Source organism: Colletotrichum aenigma (genome assembly GCF_013390185.1).
Source record: "Colletotrichum aenigma strain Cg56 chromosome Unknown KSG_Cg56_contig09, whole genome shotgun sequence".
NCBI classification, from domain to species: Eukaryota; Fungi; Ascomycota; class Sordariomycetes; order Glomerellales; family Glomerellaceae; genus Colletotrichum; species Colletotrichum aenigma.
In genome coordinates this window covers 1,698,344-1,716,841 of record NW_023500915.1, presented here as the reverse complement: position 1 = coordinate 1,716,841, position 18,498 = coordinate 1,698,344, and the positions used below count along the sequence as shown (strand labels likewise).

At 53.5% G+C, this 18,498-nt stretch overlaps 5 protein-coding genes across 5 annotated transcripts; 2 read left to right on the top strand and 3 right to left on the bottom strand.

Moving 5' to 3' along the window:
• Positions 1 to 48: 48 nt before the first annotated feature.
• On the top strand, positions 49 to 754 carry CGCA056_v013144 (uncharacterized protein; the record flags this gene model as incomplete). The annotated part of the gene is made up of 4 exons (XM_037328388.1): positions 49 to 78; positions 149 to 187; positions 266 to 340; positions 413 to 754. 4 exons carry the CDS (start codon positions 49 to 51, stop codon positions 752 to 754), a joined length of 486 nt encoding a protein of 161 aa, XP_037173453.1.
• Positions 755 to 5,160: 4,406 nt separating this feature from the next.
• CGCA056_v013143 (uncharacterized protein) lies at positions 5,161 to 6,174 on the top strand (the record flags this gene model as incomplete). The annotated part of the gene is made up of 1 exon (XM_037328387.1): positions 5,161 to 6,174. The coding sequence occupies one exon, from the start codon at positions 5,161 to 5,163 to the stop codon at positions 6,172 to 6,174; it is 1,014 nt and encodes a 337-aa protein (XP_037173457.1).
• Positions 6,175 to 6,975: 801 nt separating this feature from the next.
• Positions 6,976 to 8,043, bottom strand: CGCA056_v013142 (uncharacterized protein; the record flags this gene model as incomplete). The annotated part of the gene is made up of 3 exons (XM_037328386.1): positions 6,976 to 7,237; positions 7,495 to 7,991; positions 8,041 to 8,043. 3 exons carry the CDS (start codon positions 8,041 to 8,043, stop codon positions 6,976 to 6,978), a joined length of 762 nt encoding a protein of 253 aa, XP_037172799.1.
• Positions 8,044 to 13,410: 5,367 nt separating this feature from the next.
• On the bottom strand, positions 13,411 to 14,775 carry CGCA056_v013141 (uncharacterized protein; the record flags this gene model as incomplete). Its single annotated transcript, XM_037328385.1, has 3 exons — positions 13,411 to 14,158; positions 14,263 to 14,478; positions 14,696 to 14,775. 3 exons carry the CDS (start codon positions 14,773 to 14,775, stop codon positions 13,411 to 13,413), a joined length of 1,044 nt encoding a protein of 347 aa, XP_037172681.1.
• A 1,120-nt stretch (positions 14,776 to 15,895) lies between these two features.
• Positions 15,896 to 17,941, bottom strand: Cyp3a11 (Cytochrome P450 3A11; the record flags this gene model as incomplete). Its single annotated transcript, XM_037328384.1, has 3 exons — positions 15,896 to 17,615; positions 17,668 to 17,764; positions 17,818 to 17,941. The coding sequence occupies 3 exons, from the start codon at positions 17,939 to 17,941 to the stop codon at positions 15,896 to 15,898; spliced, it is 1,941 nt and encodes a 646-aa protein (XP_037172672.1).
• Between the last annotated feature and the right edge of the window lie 557 nt (positions 17,942 to 18,498).

Genomic DNA, 18,498 nt, shown 5'->3' with positions numbered 1-18,498 from the left:
TTCAAAAACCTCGCCGATTTCCCGGAATCAACAAAACATCCGATCACAATGTCTGCCGCACCCACGACCGCTACGCCCGTACGTTGACTACCCCGCCGCATTGGCTTCTAATGTTGCATTTGGGGACTGTCACTGACTTGCCATCTAGCCTGTTGCGTTCAACCGCCTTAAGCAGATCGCTACCGATGTAAGCACTCGAGCAGCGCAACGAGCGCCTGCCTTACCGCCACTTGGGAATAGCAACAGTAACTGACACAATGGCCAGGCTTGCCAATCAGCAATTGGATCTGCGGAATTCTACGACCATGCGAAGACCGAGCAATGGAACAGTGCAATCATTGTAGGCTCCTTCCCCTTCTCCCAAGCCCCTTTTCGGGGACGATCCAGCCGAAATCTAACGCCGTGGCAACAGTCCTCCGTCCTGAAGGCTGTCATCTCCGAGTCCACTCCCCAAGGCGGATCAGCCCCTGCCTATAAATTCGCTTGCAACTCTACGATCGTTCAGCACCTCGTTCCTACCTCTTCCCTGAACAAGTCCAAGGGCACCACCGCCAACTCCGAGGAGCCGCACATCTCCACGAGCGCCGAGACTACCGGTACCGACGGCAAGCCTCACGTTGGACGCCGCGGCATGCACAGCGCCACTGGTGCCTACTGGGATGAGAAAAAGGACGGCATGTGGTCCTACAAATACGATGGCGGCGAGGGCAAGGGAATGGACGTCGTCATCATGCTCATCTGGGTCGCTATCTAAGCTGTGAATGTTCAGAGTCGGCAAGCCTAGAAGAAGCGCAGGTCAGACGCTCCAGGGCCACTGACCGCGAAGGAGAAGGGCCCAGAGAGTGGTCCTGTGGCAAGCCGTCAACCTCTTCCCGAAAAGCAGGATCGTCCGCCCAGGGAAGACGGACTACGAGCATGCTCAAGAACAGGTCGCCCGTCTAACGATAGGGGTTGAATGCGGCCAGGAGGGATCATGCACGGTATATAAATTGGATGGCAAGCACGCCGGGAGGATGACGAACGTCTGTTGGTAATGCATTTCGAAACGTCGGTCATCGACGGCGAACGGAGGTCAATGTACGTCTATTCTATCGGATTTACAACAGCCGGAGTTTTGATGGTATACAAGAAACACGATAACATCATGAAGCTTTTTCTCTGTGCCTCATTTCTCGTTCTATGCTATATTCCTCGGTTGCTGTGCCGGATTGTTTATTTGTTGTGGTCTTCACCGCCGGACGAATGAGGCGCATTGAATAATCTCGGTGTGCCATCCCTGCACAAGCAGAAATGCCATATCAAATACGCCTTCCATTCCCCATCTGAGCTATAAGATCTGAGCCATGCCAATATCAATTGTGCTGGGAGGGTAGCAGCTCACGTGCTACTGTGTAGTACATGCGTTTAGAGCGGCTGACCAGTTTTCGTTTCAATGAAATTGCTTAAAGGTTCATGGCATCAAAGTTCTGCAGCATAAACGACCAGACGTCCTTCTGCAGCGTCCTTCAGCGTGGCTCTTCGTGAATGGACAATTGCGGTTGAGATGGGTCCCACAGATTGCAGTCCCCCATTTGTTGTATGTCATTGTGGCGACGTCAGTCCCCGGAACGTCAGGACCCTGATGATCTTTTCTCTCACTCGATACGCACACCTCGATCTGACATCTTTGACATTTTTGCCAATCGGACTAGTTGGCGAAGAAGCGTCACTTTCCGGCCGGACAGCTGTGGATGGGCAGACCGTAAGCTCGATACGGATGGGACGTCGTCACGGCGGATGGGCGCGCAAGGCGCGAGTCGCAAAGTAGCTTAGGGCCGTCCCACGGTTCGAGGCGCCCTAGACTTTGTGGTTGCAGTGACCCTCCCCCAGCTGTTTAAGAAGACCCTGAGCGTTGGGACCGGCTTGTTAGTGGTGGTGGTTAGTAAGAGCAATACGATGTCCTGGTGCCGGTGCCGGCGCCGACATTGACGGCTTTCACACCCTCTTCGGAGAGAACGAAGAGCACCGACTCTCGAGATGGTTGTCGAAAAAAAACGACGCCGAAAAAGTATCGGCGCAGGACGTTGATCTGATTGAACGGGATTGTGCTCTCCGGGACTTCTACGAGATCTCCCCGCCCGCATCAAGATTCAAGGCGCAAAAACGCGGCGTGTGTGTGCCATTTTGATGCTGAGCGCCGCCGGAACCCTCACAGCTGCTGGAAACGGCAGTGAGGGGCGAAGATCAGATCATGAGGTTACGCATTTTTTCTTCGGTCCTGTACTGGCCTGATCGGTGTGCGCCGATGGAGGGAACGTGGCCTGGGAAGGATGCGCCAGATCAGATCAGCGAAACAGGCGGCGTTTCCACCATCCGTTCTGTATGCTTGGTTGGAGAAGGCAGCCCAGGACAGAAGTTCGTCCACGTTTCTTCCAAGGTCAAGCTTCGTTGACTCGTGGTTCCCGCCCGCCCGTTGGAAGCTCCTCCGGAGTTGGACCCTCTTTGCAGGGCCGGTGACGTGCCGTGGGGCATCGTCATATCGTGAACGGCCGTCGAGCCGATGCGTGTGGAAAAGCTGGGGTAGGAGATTTCGTTGCGATTTTCCATAGCGGAGATTGGGGTAGACTGGAGAATCCCTTGGATGAGGCAGGCAACGATAGGTCACGATTGGAATGGAAGAGAAGCGCCACCGCTTCTGTGGTCCCCCCACACGTTGGGTGGTATTCACGGATGGTGCCAGTGCACCACAGAGCATGACGCTGTCGATCCCGTGGAAGGCAGCGCCCTCTTTTCCGCCGTCTGGTGTTGCTATGCTCCAACGCCGTCCTCTGTCTATGGCACGCCAATGAACGAATGTATGCTTGGTGCGGTGATATGATAGCTGAGAGCTGTGCAACGATGGCAGCCTTACTGGCATGTTTTTGGGGGTCATGAGACCATGTTTCCCAGGACGAGACCTGTCTTGCTTCCCCGCGTTACAACAACAGCGGCCTGGCTGGGGTGCTGAGCTCTGATTTGCTTCGGCTCTGCATGCCCGAGTTCATGATCTAGCCATTGGTGGTTGCTAGAATCATCATTCTCGACTGATACAGCGCCTTGAAAATCAGAGCTGCGTTGGGCGGTGACAGGAGATCAGATCAGTCGAGGGCGCCAACCGGACGGCTGACAGACGGTGTGGCACCCCCTGTTGGGTTGCAATGGACGAAGGAAGGGAAGATGGGAGAATCTCTGGTCTTTGCTGCAATTAGACTCTGGTGGAAGTCTGCGGGCCGCCGTTGGCAACCGTGTGGGTGTTGATGCTTCTATCGCATCGATAACGGTGTTTCCATGCGTTGTAGCTGCATGCCATTGATGTCTGGCCAATTCCAGAACACCAAGCAGACGACACAAGACCTATCACAGCATGCCAGGCCTCAAACCACCCTGTCGTGTCGCGCATCTCACCCGCCAGGCGCTACTTGGTCGGTGGAAAAGAAAGCTGGTTTGAGGGGGAAACGAGGGGTGATGGAGGGCATGATCTGAAAACAGAGAGTCGATTCGTCGACGGACAGGCGTGGCTTGCGTCGATATCAGTTGTGTCGAGTTGAGGTGGTGAGAAAGTCGCATGTCTCTCGTTCTTCCGACGCGCCGAGCGTTGTTCTCGGATCTGTCGATTCGCAGAGTTGGTGCTGCGGAACTGCCCTACAGCACGTTGCTTGCTCTGCTTCGTCGGTGACCGCCATCAGTTGGTACACCCTCACCTTCCTGTCTGCGAGGACCTATGACGAAAGTAGCCGGCCAAGTACCGGTACCTCTCGAGGTTTGCGCCGTCGCTGAGAATCCGTCCGTTCTCCGTCACCTCGTACCTCAGCGGCGTACCTTACCTCACCCATGGGTGGACTTGTGGAGGACAGAGGCAAGTCAAAGACCCTCCAGCAGGCCCTGTCTGCGTGTCTGCGCAAGCTGAGTGGCTCGAGGGGCGATTTGGTCGGTTACAGAGCTGGAGTCCGGTGTCAGCTATCTCCATCTTCTCCAGTGTTTTTCTGCGAGGATTGTCGACATTATTGCTCAATGTGTTATTGGACGTTATGCTCCATGATTCGCGTGAGGATGCCAATGACCGAATTCCCCATTTTTCGTGCTGCCATGAGATGAAGGGGCCAGTCACCGAGGGAAACAGAAAAAAAAGACGTCCGGAAGAGTGCTGCAGCTGCAAGAGAGCAGTGCGAGGCGAGGACCCCCAGGCCGGGAATACCTAGCGCCAGCTTCAGCCAAATGTCCAGCAATAGCAGTCGTGCCTCGCGCTACCCGCTAGGTTATCAGGGGAGGCACTGGAAGGCGCTGGGCCGAGGGAGCCACTTTACTGCCGTACTTGGCAACTATGGCGTAGTGCCTGCAGCTCGCAGCGTTGCCAGTGACACTCTGGGCCCCCAATCCCCACCGCTAATCTGGCCTACCATTGCTCGCTGGTGCCCTGCTTGCGCTCTCTTGGCCTGACTAGTCCCCAGCAGCGCATCCTTTTCCCTCGCGGCCATGTCCCGGTACCTGTGACTTCACGCTCTTCCTTTCGCGCGCCGGTCGGTCAAAGGTCCAGTCCAGTCTTTGCTCCATCACACCACCAGCACCACCGCTACCGCGACCGCACACCCTCTTTTCCTCCCAGGGCTTCCCGTCTCTTCTTCTTCCTTAAAAGAACACACAATTGATCAGCACCCGACTCTGCCTCTTCAGGGTCCTGTCACTCTGCCTTTGACGTACCCTTAAATATCTAACGAACCTCGCCCGGCCCCGTCTTCAACGGTTCATACGCAACTCATGAACTTGCTATTGAGGCAATCCAACTTACCAACTACATCACTCTACGACATTGGCCCGCCCAGCCTCAACATCGATATCACCTGAACCGGAACAACTCGTCAGTACCCAGGGAGTCCGAGAACATAGGTCCCCCTCAGCCTGAGCACAACGACGAAGATCCCACGAACCTTTACCTGACGACCGCTTCTTTCCCCTCACCTCATAGGTGAAATCATCCGCCTTCGGGAACGACCCCTCTCGCATCACGAGACCACCGACCTTCAACGCGGCTGGTCGCTGCCAACCCCTCACATCACCATCCAAGCCATCGTCGAATAGTTGCCCCTCTCGGGCCGTCGGCGACACCTCATCCTCTCTTCCGCCGTTACACAGAGCCCCTTCACAATGGTCGAAGTCCTGTCCCCAGGCCCCGGCCAAAATGGCCACGCCACTCCCACTCACGACGACAACGTCGCTTCCCTGGCCCGTATGATTCTTGCTAGCAGCATCGCATCTAACCAGGAGGACAAGATGATGAGCCGCGAAGAGCGCCATGCCATGATGAAGGAGATCAGCCAGCACCAGGCCATCAAGGACGAGCTTCACAAGAAGCGCGGCGGCTGGCGCACTCCCCGTCGCGGCTGGTCCATTACCGACTCACCCGTTGCCTCGTCGCAGGGCAGTCCTGCGCCCAACGCTTCGCCCTACCCTGCTCCTCCTATGGAGTCGCAGACATCTACTACATCCAACTCAAGCTCCATCTCCTCTGTTCCGGAGCAGGGCGAGCTTCCAGCAACAGAGATGAAGAATGCGCCGCATCCTCCCCAGGTTCGCCGGCCTCCTCTTCCGCCCCCACGCCGCTCCTACTCGGTCATGGAGTACGAGCCGCCACCACGCACCCACCGGCCCTCGGCTCGTATGGATATCTTTGATCTTCCCATTGAGCTTCACTACACCATTATGGACTACCTCGATCCTATGGATAGTGCATGCTTGGGCCTGACCAACAGCCACTTCTACGATATCCACCGTCGCATGCACGGCAGTGTTCCACTGTCGTCCCACCGCGACGGACCCAATGATTTGGAGTGGGCTTTCTACCTCGCCAGCCGCCGCGTCCCGCAGTCCAGCTCGGGAACTTCCACACCCACTACTGAGAGTCACAGCCAACCGCACCCTCTTGAGGGCATGCGCCTGAAGGGGCAGGTCTACTGCCGAAAGTGTGGTCACTACCGCTGCCAGCTGTACCGCCACTTGCGCGAGTGGATGGGTCCTGACAGGGAATACTGCGAGGTCACCAAGAAGTACGGCCGCCGTGCTCCCGAGGATGCGGCCGACCATTGCTCCATCAAGTCGCCGAAGCACCCTCATCGTTGCGGACGTCATTCTGCAAAGCCTACCCAGCCTCCCGCCAAATAATTGGCGGGTTTTGTATCATATACCACCGGCGGCCATGAGGAGCCGTCGGGTTTGCAGCGAGGAGTTAAGACTACAAAAGAAAAAGAAAAGAGAGATCTGTATAGTTAAACGGGACGGCGTTCGTTGACTGGTTACATTGAGACGAGGAAAGAAGCTTTAGGTTTAGGTTGCATCAAGTCACCGAGAATCTGCAATTGGGTACAGAATACCTAAGATGAGATGGGAAAGCATCAGACCGACACACCCACAGCAGCTGGGGTCAGCAAAGAGATGAGCTATCTATCATGAGCATAGACTGCCATAGAACATACAATATCGAGCATTACCATTCTGTTCATAAACTATGCATCGCAATTTTCTTCGTCCCTGGATCTTGGAGCGGTGAGGTCCGGGCGATGACGTAGTGCTGACACGGATAGATTGCGGCCCCTTTCGGGACGTTTCGCGTTGAAGATAACCATGCCCTGAATCATTGTTTATCTCTGCCCGAAAACGAAGCTCATTCGCCAGGGAAGATCAGCTATCGGTCTTTTGTCCGGTGCTGAAAATAGGTTTTGGCTTTCTGGGGCCAAGCATTTTGACCTCAGTCTTGGGTGTGTAGGTCCAGCACCCAGCGTGCTGTGTTGCTTCTTGATGTACCTATCAGGCATTGCCAAAGTTGGTAATTGAATCGGCCTGGTGTCCAAAATCATCATGAGAGGAGACAATGTCCTTTGTTGTTTATATACCAGAGACCGACTGACATTTCGCGGCCATGATTCCTATATACTTAAATACCTCTATCGAAGCCGATAGTAGCAATTAGACGATAGTAGCAATAGCAATAGCGATAACGACGACGAGGACAGTGATAACAACAACGATAGTAACGACGATAACAATAGTAACAATGACGATAATAATAACCACGACGGTAATAGTAACGACGACGATAGTTACGACGACGACGATAGTAAAGACGACGACGATAGTAAAGACGACGACGATAGTAAAGACGACGACGATAGTAAAGACGACGACGATAGTAAAGACGACGACGATAGTAAAGACGACGTAATAGCGACTACAACAACGACAACGAGAACGACAATAGCAATAAATAATAGAAGCGCCGGCGAGGACAGTAAAGTAGACTATAGCTGTAGGAAGAGTAGTCGCTCTAGCATAGGAAAGATGGGCGGTCTCTTGTGTAAGTCGAGTGCAGTTCAGAGGATGAGGGCCTGTACAAGACGAACAACATGGTGACTATAAGTCTCACCTTAACGACAGCACTCCTTCTCCATCGGCTTAGACATCTTCCGCTACGACGACCATACATACACAGCAGTGCCGCCGCTAAGCATCCAAAGCCCCGCCTGCAAAACCCGGCGAAAGTCGAAACGTTCCGGCACAGGCGTGGCGTCCATCTTAGCCATCCAATCGTCGATTCTATCGTCCCAGTAATACACACGATTATGCAGGCGTTGAAGCTTATTCAGCACCCTGTCAATCGCGTCATGAGACTCTCGTATCTCGATGCGTTGCTGCCTGAATCCGTCGAGAATCTTTTGCTTGTCGGCGTTGAAGGCGGCCTCGTAGGCCTTGAGGGCGCTGTAAACGACGACGGGGTGCGCTTCGCCCTTTTGGAGGTTGTTCATCATCGTGTCAAGCTCCGCTGCGGTGGGGGCGGCTGAGACGAGGTAAGAATCGTTGGCTGGCCTTTGGACGTTGGCGGCAGAGATCGGGGTTGCATGGATGCCTCGTGAGGTGATGATGGACTGGATGCGAGGCGGGAGTGTGATGGGTCGGGTGACCCTCGAGATGAGTTGGCGGGCTAACTACAGAGTTGTCAGATACACATCTCGGTGCACAAGGAGATGGCTGTACCATATTGGGTGAGTTGTAAGAGGTCACCATGTGATATGTTTGCGAATTCGGAAGCGGCAGGTGTGCCACAGAGTGAAGTGTGTGTTTCAACCTCAGATACCTAAACAACCTTGGCGGTGGCCATCAAGTGACCCATGGGGCACCACGGTAAAGTCGGATTCTCTTGATTCATTCGTCCATACGCTGGGCCTTTTTCCTGTCAACTTATTTCACTGTCCTGATAGGCCGTACAGGTCCAGCTTGAGTTACGAATGAGTGCTTACACGAGTTCATGTGAGCGCGGTCGTTATTTCTCACTTGGTTTCCAATTGGAGATAATCATCTTGTTTTTCCTAGCATACAACTACGATTGAGCTTCTACTGTAGGGACCTAGTCTACTAAAAGTGCTTCGAAGAGAATAGCAAAGTTTCTATTATTTTCTCATGTCTCGTGAAGTGTCACAGTACAACGTCAACGAGCCGTGCTTAATCATGAGTATGATTCGATAAGAAACTAGCCGCTCCTCTTTTTCTATTCTTTTACTGCGCTCTCAACGAGCACCCCACTGCAGCTACATCCGAAACACTTAATCTTCCTTATGAAGATGACGCTCGTAGACTACATATCGACGATATCCACCCGCTGCGGTACGAGTATCTGTCTCGTCATGTGGCAAGCTTGTATTAGCGGCTGATGATGTCCTGCTACATAAAAATCCCTGATAGCTCTGTGTCTAGGCTGCGAGCCATACTTGCAGACCAATTCCTACGCCGATATTAGTACAGGTCTATCGACTTAACGATGCGCTTTCTCGGGGGTCAACAAACCTATCACTGCCCAAAATACCGGATGCGAAAGAAATTGGCCTCGTCGAGCAGTTTCTGACAACAGTTCCTCACCAGCCATAATGAGTTGTTGAAGCTCACTTGGTTCTCTGACCAAGGAATCCTCAAAGCCTGGCAAACCCTCTCCGTATTGCAGATCCTTTTCTCCCAGGGAATCGTCTGCTGTATCATGTTGTGGTTTCAGGTCATTCTGTAAAAGTGACATTGCATCTTCGATCTTTGTGTCTTCGTCTCTGAGTTGATCATTCAAGAGCTGCAACAGAGTTTTTTTTGCTTTGGCCGGCTTGCTGTGGTGTGTTGACGACTGTCAAGGTGGAAGAGAGAAAGACGGTAAGCTGTCCACGGTGCCAACGTGTAAATAATTGCGGGACAACCAGGCAGCAAATCAGATGGTGCTCTTCATCGGCCGGGACCAGCATATGCAGTACAACCGAAAGGACCCCCAGTTGAGATACGCTCCGCCAATGACGCTGTTCTGACTGGCTTGGCTCTGCATGGAGAAGCAGGCTGGGATGGATGCCAGCGACCCACACCCAGGCCAACGACCGCTTATGTCCAACCCCGGAAGGCACAGACAATGACCGATATGATTGCCGTCGGAAAGTATGATTAAATACATAAGGACCAGTCAAAAATGTTTTGATCGAGATGCTGGAAGACGGGCTCTTTTAGGTGTGAAACGATGACTGGGGAAATGGTCAGCGGCCGGCGGAAAGATGGTCAGCATCGTGTGATTTGTGTATATCGAGCTCTCTGGAATGACAATTTACAGAAGACTCTGTTAGGTAACGACTGGGGGAAAAAGAGGATAGTGACGTTCTTGCAAGCGAACTAGCCGAGAAAAATTAGTTAGAGCCTTGCCATCCGGGCGGATATTTATTGTATTAGGACGCATACCTTAGTTCATTTAATACAAGTATTTATTGACCCTATCGTTCCTGGTGTCCCTGTTGCTCGTGCTGTCTCTATCTTCCCTGTCGTCCTTGTTGTCCCTACTGTCTCTATCGTCCCTGATGTCTCTATCTTCCCTGTCCCTGTCTTTGTCGCTGTCGTCATCGTTGTTACCCCTATCGTCGTTTATGCCTACTACCCGCCTGGACAGCAATACTCATTACTTATACCGAGACATCGACAGTTGGTATGCATGGCTGGGTGTATCTTCAGCCCTCACAACAACCTATGCACGTTGAAATAATGGGTTAAATAGGGAAAGAAGAATAGTCAGTCACTACTTGACAAGTATAGTCGAAGGTAATAGATATGAAGGACGGAGGCGACTCACATATTTCCCCGTCAGGATCATACGAAAGTCGAAAACGTGTGTCCGCAGGCAGTATCTTGCCATACGAAAGTATAAGAAAGAAGTCAGAAGGAATGAAGTGGCCCAACCTCCGCCTCGAGGCTCTCACAACCACGCCGCCTGGTCCTCTGGCCCAGCCCTGTATCAGAGACGGATGAGCAAGAGCAAAAAAGCATAGAACATGCTCTAAACGCAGGTATACTAGTGACGATGTGTTTGATTCTGTTTCCCAAAAAGGGGTTCTGCATAGTAGCTTGAAACGTACCAGACATGCGCTATGTCCCCGGCCGCTGCTTCGTAAATCGACTTTCGATTGTAGCCTAGGATTGCTTTATAGACTGAAATCGTTTCCGATAACTCGTGCGTCACTCAGTCAAGCTCTACCATTGATCCAAAATTGACTCGAGTTCAGGAATGTGGAGGGCGGGTACCACTATGGTCTTTACCCTGCTGATTGAGGCGTGGTCGTAGACGATGAGAAAGCTTAAACGAAAAACTGAGAGAAGGGAAAATGAAAAGCCAGACACACCCCTGAGGCTTTTAATCGTACTTTGACTCCTTCAACCGTTCAATTTCACTCATTCAAACGTGGGCTTGGCCAAACGAATCAAGAAGTCAGATTCTACAACACATCAGTTATTATCTACGCCAGGCTAAGTCTCTTGAGGTATTTCGCTGATTCGAGATTCCTTTATTCGATGATTTGCTGAAGCTCATCCTCCAGTGCCTTCATTCATCCCTCATGGCTGGATCGACTCAGCCCGCTCCGATGTCTGCCGCCAAGCTCCAAGCCACTTCATCGCCATATGTCCCGGCCTGGAGTTCTCTACCACCGGAACTGCGGCAAATGATACTTGAAGTTCTCGCACGACAAACTTCTGGTTGGGGCGCCTGCGCTTCTGTTTGTCGGGAGTGGCAGGCTACACTGGAGAGAGAAAGTTTTCGCCGGCTAAAACTACAAACATCATGCTTGGATGATATGAAGGCAATGGTCGGTAGAAGGCGAGCACATCTTGTTCGACATGTATGGCTAAACATCGACCTGAGGCCGTACACATGTCGAAGTTGTACGAAGCTTGAAAGTGATTCATGGCACCATAGCAACATTCGTGTGGTTCGAAGAGCAATCGTGAAGCTTTTCTCCATCTTGTCGCGGTGGCCGGTAACAGAGGGAGCCGAGCTGACGCTGGAGCTCTCCATTCAGTCTCCGAGTGATAAGGAGCATTATTTCAAGAACCTTCACTTTGGTGGTGGTGACGAGCATGAGCATCTCATACCCAAACGGTCTGGTAATCAGAATTTTTACGATTCTAAGCATGGCTGGACAAAGGGACGTCAGGTCGATACTCCAGACGAAGTGGGTTTACTACGAATTTTCGGGCCTCTTTATTCCTTGAAATCCGAGAAAGCCTCCCTCAAGTTAAGGTCGCAACACGGTTCATACTCCGCCGGCAGTGTCGAAGAAATCTCGAGCCTACAGCCCTAGGGGCTCTATTCGATGCCCTTCCTCGGCTATAGTCATTGATTCTTGAGCTATGGCAAGTTTGGGACGCGTTCAAACAGAAGCGTATATGGGATCCTCGTAAGATGTTATGCTTATACCTATTTTTTATGCTTACTAACTTCTCGCCATGCAGAATACTTAAGCCTCATTGAATTACATTTGCCACAAACACTGAAGCAAATATCCGTATTTGAAGAGACCAACGAAAGTTATATTAGATTACTTCGACATGGGCGACAATTTATTCAGAGACCTGCCAGAGTCCGAGTAACATCGCCTGCGGTCAGTGCTGCTTTCGCCAAAAGAAGTCTTAGTCTTGAAAAGCTCTCCGTTGCATTCATGGTTGAAGCCTCGGACTTCTTCCGGTCATGCCAGCAAGACTGGGTCTGGAGCCATATGAGATCCTTGACCCTTACATCGAGGATGCTTACCCAAACAAGAAGTCCCGAGATACAAACTCTCTTGGAGAATGCTGCCATAACAGCACTTTCAATGCCACATCTACATACAATGGTCATTTGGAATGGTCGCAAGGGGGAAGCTTTCAAGTTCTTCTATCGCGCAGAGAGTAGCCAAACCTGTATCGGGTGGCGTGGAACGTGGGATTTAAAGCTGTATTCAAGTGTTATGCGTGGCTGGCAGAGAGTTGCGGATAAACATACTCGGCATGACCTTCAAGTCGCTCCAGAACCTCTCATACTCAAAAGCATCGGCTCTCACGCTGATGCTATCGACCTCCTAGACTTGCCCTCGGAGGTTGTCCATCCGGTATCTTTACTGCAGATGCAAAGAGAAAATGGATCGAGTTGGTACAAATATCGGAGATGAACAGGCTTTACTTATGGTGTCATCTAGCACAGATTAGGACAGCCCTCTTCAACACGGAGAAGCCCTTGAAGGCTTAAACCAAGTTACCATGCAGAGGAAGTTCCAATAAGATTAGTTCTGTAGCTTAGGCACTTCATTAACTTTGCGATGAAGCCTCAAAATGACACTACGTCCCATAAGTCGATACCTTCCTGCCGCAGACACGAGTTCACGACGGGAGAGGGGAAACTTATTTGTACAACTTTAAAAGACAATGTATTCCAGGCATCTGCCATGACTCTACTCAACACCAGTGCCGTCGATTTCCCCGACTTCCCAGAGAGACCGCCCTTGCGTAACTGTTTGAATGGAGAAAAAGTATCTGCCTGCCGTCGCCGCCAGCCTACCCGACCAGCCACCCCGACCCTTCTTCTACTAGAACGTGATGCCATAATCAACCTGCACCAGTTCGGAAGAGAAAAACCCAGAACGCGTACCAAAAAGCACCTAGAGCATCCCGGCAAGAAACAACAAACCACCGGTCAGATATACAAATCACAGTGAAAAACAGCGACGACCACTTCAGCCAAACCAGAGCCCTTTGTTTCAGGGATAGACTAGCTCAAAGAGTTGCGTCAAGCGCAATACGGAAAACGAAGAGGTATCAGCCGAAGAGCCACGCGTGACGCCGATCAAAACGCCTCATAACGCCGCCTCGAGTGATGAAAAAATGAGGAAAAAGATATGCCTAAGCTTTGCGCGTCGATCTTCGCAGTGTTGGAGTAGATGCGTAGATTGTGTCGCTGCTGCGACCCATGCCACGCCCGAATCCACGTGCACCCGGTGCGATCGGAGCTCTAGATCTGACGGGCAGGACAAGCTGAGGAGCGTCCATGGGAGGCAACTTTGCACGATCGTGATCTGAAGGAAGTCTCTACTTCTTCAAGACGGCGTCGTACAAGCTCACGAGACCGGTGATGGCAGCGCCTGTAAGGATGCCCTTCCATTCGCCGTACAAAGCACCGTTGATGCGGTCGATCGAGTTCTCGTTAATCCAGCCGCCAAAGGTGACCTTCTGTCCGTAAACGACGAAGGAAATGAGAGCCTTTACGATGCTGAAGACGAGGGGATCGACATTGTACTCTACTGTCGTGAGTTCGGAGCCCTCGCGCCTCTGGGGATGGCTAGCCGCGCTCAAGTTGTAGAAGTAGCCGAACAAGGACGGAATGAGGACGGATGTCAGGGTCCACAGGGAAACCGGGGACCAGAAAGACGAAGTCACGAACAGAAACGCGTCGGGCACGTAAACTGGGTAGAAGCTGGTGCCTAGCGCGGGGATAGCCGGGATAGTGAAGGCGTAGCGCAGGGGTAGAACCTCGGCGCGCAGATTCCACGCCTCGAACGCAGCAACGGTGAAGAGGATGGAGGTGACCGTTGACAGAGAGGAGCGAACGGCCTGAGTACCCTCCTGGATGCCGGATTGGTCGTACAATTCTGTGGCGCGTTCCCGGATGGCGACTGTGTGGCGGTCGACAGCCTCAGCGACGTCGGCAGGGGTTGCGGGCAGAGGAATACGGCTGGCGAGAGAGAGGTTGCGGGCAGGCGTTCGCAGAGCCAGGGCAGTCGAGGCCGCGGCGGGCTCTGGGCTGGATGATGAAGCCTCCTCTTCTTCAGGTTCAGGCCTACAGACGCGTCCGTTAGTTCGCGATCACGAGCGGGGACGCGCGAGTGGATTCCTCTCTGCAATGCGCATCGCGCAGCAGAGAGTCCGGACTTTGCGACTTACTCGGGACGGATCTCCTCGATGACTCTCGTAGTCCTGCGTCGCACAGACTTGACAACTTCCGACGAAGGAGCCTCCCTCTTGATGGGTGAGCCGGCTGCCTTGGCGCGGCTCGTGTAGTAGGGAGTGAGCTTCGGCTCGGTAGAGAATTTGAACGCGTTTTCCGTGAGGTACTCATCGAGGGTAGCCTCCAAATCGACCTTCTTCTGGTTCTCATATCTAAAGGAGCAGGTCGTTAGCCATGAGGGTTCGTGAGGATGTCATGCACCTAGTGATCTAGGGTGGTTCGACGCGCCTCGAGGGGTAGCCTTGCGCGACCGATCCGGCAGAACGCGATCGCGGCGCAAATCGCAGTCGAATGCGCCTTGCGCAAAGGCACGAAGCTCATGATGGACGCGAGCTGGCGCATGAGAGGGAAGAGCAAAGATTCACGTACCCAGTAAGTCCGGTCAGCTCTGCGAGCTCGACCAAGTCGCTCTTGCGCTGGCGAACGAGCCACGGGTTTGCGCCCGACATGGTTTAGTAGTTGAAACGGCGGAAAAGGCGACTGAGATGGGTATCACAGGAATCGCGCAGAAGAAGCGACTCTAAATCTTGGAATGAAGAGATGTTCTTGTACAGTGATTGGAGTGATGCAAGGGAAGAAGGGACCTTTCGGTTGTGATAATCGTGGGACGTGGAGGGGCAAATGGTGATAACGGACAACGGGTAGCTGGGCTGAGCTGAGCTAGGTTGTAAGGGTGTAGTGTGTGTGGATGAGCGAGTTGGTCGAAGCGTTGTTTATGTTTTTTCCCGTCCTCGACAGCGGGCCACTTTGTTGTTGTGGTGAGAGAAAGCAGCGGGATTTGGGGGGTTCAGAGGGACAGAAGGGTGAGGGAGGAGGAGAGGGGATGACGAGTGACTCGGGGCGAGTGCGCCTTCGTGCACTGAGACCGTGTACCTCCCTCCTGCCGTCCCGAGCAATCACACAGGGAGCTGGAGACCCTCTGGGGGGGAGGGGCCTCCCGGAGAAGTTCGATAGCGGGTGCATGTGCTGCAACAGCGGTGCGGGTGCTGCAGATGGACGTTGCGACTGGCTTAGCGGCCCCCGGGAGCAGCAAGCACTGGCCAGTCATGACGAAAAGGGTGGGGCATTCTTCGCTGCTCATATCCACCACTGACGCGACGGCAACACGGGACATGAATGCGCCCTCCAATGGAGCTGTCCGAATTAGGCAAGAGCCTGTAAACAAACGGCATAGTCGCTGGCCACTGCTCTCGACTACTGTTGATCTCCCGACATGAGCCATCTGGGGACTTTGCCGGGATGATGCGTGCTTTTCAATAACACGTTGCCCGATTCCCCCCCCTCCTCTTTACACCACGCGCGCGAAGAAGCCCGGGAAATGAACGTGATGACCATCAGCTAGCTGCCATGCCAACCGCGGGGTTTCAAGGTCAACATTGGCAGTTAGATTCAGTATCATCCAATCATCGCTATCAAATGACATGGTCTTGATACACTTGATAATCGTTCTCTGACAGAAAGACAGCTGCTATTCCAGCCAGTTCTTATTGGTATGTCCAAACATCTTCAACCTCAATAATGTACAGAGATACAAACGCCCGCAGGTATCCAACCCTGCCATAACCCAATCTAGGCAGAGTCCACTAAAATTACAAACCTCTCCTTGCCCCTGGGCACGATCCTCAGCGGAACAGTCGTCCCATGCGGCAACTTCAACGTCAACATCGTGCTCGCCGTCTTCAGCGTCTGCCGGCACTTATCCTGCGCCTTCTTATACAACTTCGCCCGCTCCGCCTGGCTCATCGCCTCGACCTCGGCATCACTAGCCCACTCGTCCACCGCCAACTCGAGGCTGTACCGCTGGAAAATGACAGACAACGCAGCGATAATCTCCACCTGCGCAATGCGCCGCCCCAGACACGACCGTGGGCCGTCGGAGAAGGGCACGTACGACCCCCGCACCGGCCGGAACATCTTTTCGCTGGTGTCGGACCCCTTGTACCCCCCGTAGTCCTCCGTGTCACCACCCTTGTCCTCCGTCTGCTCGCCGTTGATGTTCTGCCGGTACCACCGCTCCGGGACGTAGTCGTCCAGGTCGTGCGCCGCGTCCGTGACCTTGCTCGGCTTCGACGGCCAGTTGCGCGGGTTGCGGTGCGCCGCCACCCCGACGATGGAGATGTGGGCGCCCCGCGGCAGCGCGTGCTTCTCGCCGTCGAGGGTCACGATGCCGTCGCCTTCGGGGTTGACCTTCTTAGGGATCTCCGTCACGGCCGGCGTCATGCGCAGCGTCTCGTTCATGCAGGCGCCCAGCATCGATGCGAGCATGGGGTTGACCGTGCTGTCGTAGTTCCACGTACTGGGGTCGCTGTCGCCAAAGATGCCGTCAATGTCTTTCTGGAGCTGTCGCTGGACGGCCGGGTTGCAGGCGATTTCGATGCAGCCAAAGTGCATGGCGTTCGCTGTTGTCTCGTGACCGGCGACGAGCATGATAAAAGCGTTGCCGGTGATTTCTGACTTTGACAACTGGGGGATCTTCGAGTCCTTGCCCTTGCTGACGATACCGTTGGCGCCCCCATTGATCTCTCCTTCATTGCCGTACTTTGACCTCACAAGCTGCCCCATCAGATCCATGCCCGCGTCCCCGTGATCGCCCTTTTGCAGGTCCTCAATCTTATCTTGCATCAACTCGTCAATGTACTGCACATAGTTGTCGTGCGAATCCATCGCAAGCTTCGTGTACTTGAACGGAAGTCTCTTGAGCAGCCACCGCGGAACCAGCAACAAGACCAGAATGTGCTCCAACATCTCCGCAATCGCATCCACAAAGCTCATCGTATGTCCCGGCGGCGCCTCCAAAGAGCTGTACTTGGTAAGCTTCGGGTCCGTTCCCGCAGGCAGCACCTGCCCCGGCCAGAGCAGCCGCATGCCGAAGCCCACGTAGCTGATGATGTTCAGCGCGAGGCGCATGGTGTCGTGGTCCAGCGTCTCGATCGTCTTCGTGCCCTTGCCGTCCGCGCCGAGCCACTTTTGCGTCATGCTCTGCGCCTGCTTGATGGACTCGGCGAACACGAGGGCAGCGTTCTTCTCGTTGAAGGTGGCGGAGGTGACCTTGCGGTGCATGCGCCAGGCGGCGCCCTCGGTGGTCAGGACGTTTTCGCCAAACTGCTTGAGGATCGCGTACGTCTCGACGAGCTTGGGGAACTTTTCGCGCTGCTGGGTGATTTGGTGGATCGCCTCGGCGCTGTCGGTTAGGATGAGGATCTGAAACGGGGAAACGATCATGAACGTCTCGCCGTGGCGTGCGAAGGGTTCGTGGAGGAGTTCGTAGGACCAATTGGGAATTGCGACTCTGCTTTGGAGTTAGCATGACGAGGAGAGGGCAAGCTTGTCTTGGTACCGACTGTAGCCAGTTCTCCCACCATGTCTTTGGAAGGGTCTTAATGATGGGGAGCCAGAGTTTATGGGTTAGCTGCCAAAGCATCGAGAATGGCGAAATAGCTGCGCATCTATAGTCAGTACCAGGCGGATCCCAACACATCATGGACACATACGAGACACGACGTAAGGCAAGCCGGACTTCTTTGCCTCAGCTATGTTGCGCTGCAAGCCGGAGACATAGGAGTAGACGCCATAGGCGACCACCGCCCCGACGAGAGCATAGATGGAAGACACCATGATGTCGAATCCCACACACCAATGGCCTTTCGAGGAATCGAAGTAGCGACGTGTGCGATAGAGTGGGTAGCGGGGTGCTTGACTGAAGTTATAGCCAGCCGGGGGGTTGAATTCGGGTGCAATTGGCGGCAATTGGCGGCAATTGACCTCAGGCTCCTCTTCGTCCTCCCCTGGTTCGACCTCGAGAAGATTTAATAGTATGGAGAATTATGATCACAAGGAAACAAGCACGTCAACCGGACACTGGAAAGAACAGAAGAAAAATAAAGGAAAGATTTGACACAAGAGTAATGGAAGAAACGAAAGAAGGGACAAAAACGTCCAAGCAAACACGGGACAAGCCCCCATGTGGCAGCAAGTGGGCAGGGGTTGACAGCTCTGGTTTCGGAGTGCGCTCGACCCGAAACTAGCACAACCCCTACCCCATTGTTACGAACTTGAATGGGTAGCGTGAGCTTTAGCTCTATGGATCTCGTCGAGCGTGTTTGCTCCCTCTCTTGCTAATTATCCACATGTGATTCGTTGGTAGGGGAGAAGCTCAGAGAGATGACGATGGG